At 51.3% G+C, this 1668-nt stretch overlaps 1 protein-coding gene across 1 annotated transcript; it reads right to left on the bottom strand.

Moving 5' to 3' along the window:
• Positions 1–222: 222 nt before the first annotated feature.
• On the bottom strand, positions 223–807 carry LOC141035348 (uncharacterized). The gene has a single exon (XM_073506340.1). It carries the CDS (start codon positions 805–807, stop codon positions 223–225), a length of 585 nt encoding a protein of 194 aa, XP_073362441.1.
• Between the last annotated feature and the right edge of the window lie 861 nt (positions 808–1668).

A 1668-nucleotide genomic window follows, 5' to 3' on the forward strand; every position in this document is an offset into this window, starting at 1 on the left:
ATCTCAACATGGCAAGAAAATATACTAGTAGTAATACTCGCGCATCTTGTGGGCAACATTAAAGCATTCGTATGCCATGTTAGAGCATCTCCAACAGAATCGCAACGCGCGGCGCTTTAAAAAAGCATTTACAGTGCTGAGATCGAGAACTAGAGATAGAGAGTAGAGACTAGAGAGTAGAGGATAGTTCTCAGCATAGATAGAAAAAAATAGATTATTCAACTACTCCTCGTCGTTCGACTCCTCCTCGGCGATGTCCTCCTCCGACGTCTGACTGTAGGCGTGAAGATATCGATCGTCGTCGGATTCCCAGGGCGACGCTACTCCTAGCCTCATGTTGAATTGAGCGTCCGCTTTTCGCCAACGCTTGTCCTCGCGATAGGCGGCTCGCTCCGCCCTCCTCTTATCGCTCTCCGCCCTCCTTTGCGCGTAGAACTCGCGCTCGTTGATGATGTCCTGCGGGAAGCGTTGGCGCCACAGCGCCATGGCTTCCTCGTTCATCTCGGCGATGCCGAGACGGTGCTCCCGCCTCCGGTTGTCGCGGCGATCCTCGTCGGTGATAAGCCACGGCAGAGGCGCGAGCTCCTGTGCACGCTCCCGCGTCGGCACGTTGGGCAAGTTCAATGTTCTATGAGGCCACCGGAGGTGCCACGCTGCCGCGTCGTACGCGCGGGCGGCCTCGTTGGCGGTGTCGAAATTGCCGAGGTCGAGGCGCATCCCGCGGAACCGAATCCCGGCGGAGAAGCCATCGGAGGGGCGCGCGCGGACGCCGCGGTATCCCCAAGTTTCCCGGTGACGCGGCGGCATGGTGGCGCGGCAGCGGCGAGGCAAGAAAGAGCGGGGAGAGAGCGGTGGCGAGGCACGGAGCGAGGAGAGAGCGGTGGCAAGGCACAGAGTGGTGGGAGGGCATTGGATTCTATAAAGCGCGCCGGACGCCGCGCGCCAAAACTAGCGCACGCCCGTCCGCTTTTTCCCGCGCGCGCGCAATCCTTTCCCGACGTCTCTGCTATCTCTACTCTCTTCTCTACTTTTATATTTATTTTATATTTAATATTTATCTCTACTTCTCTACTCTCTACTTTTTTTCTCTACTTTTTTCTTATAAAAAAACAGAGTTGGTGATGATGGTGTGCCTGCCATCCTACAATATAGGCCGTCCGATTTATATCTGACGGATAGGAAGGAAACTATGGCGATTTTGCAAAAATATACCCACACCCATCTCCACATTTGCAAATAAGGCCTTCCCTCGTTCATCCTTTTCTCCCACAAGATAAACTACTCATACAAATGCATCTTGATGTTCCGTGCAACGCATGGGCATCTTGCTAGTTTTGATCATAAATTTAACTAATGAAATGTTTATGCATGTCACATGCACTAACATTTTATCAGTTAAATCGTTGGTCAAAATTTACCACAAATTACAATGGTGACGAATAAACCAGGACGGAGGTACTAATGTTACTCTCCACTGTGACTAGTAGTAGTTTAGAAGCCCAAATAAATGAGTGAGGTGTCTTAATGTTACTCTCCACTGTGACTAGTCTTATGGGAAAAGCTGGGGAAGAGACGGCTTATTTTTTAAGCCGCCAAAAGAACTGGCCCTAGGAGTAGTAGCTAGGGATACTAGGAGTAGTAGCTAGGGATCGAGTGTGCGAGATGAAC

The sequence above is a fragment of the Aegilops tauschii genome, chromosome 1 (genome assembly GCF_002575655.3).
Source record: "Aegilops tauschii subsp. strangulata cultivar AL8/78 chromosome 1, Aet v6.0, whole genome shotgun sequence".
NCBI classification, from domain to species: Eukaryota; Viridiplantae; Streptophyta; class Magnoliopsida; order Poales; family Poaceae; genus Aegilops; species Aegilops tauschii.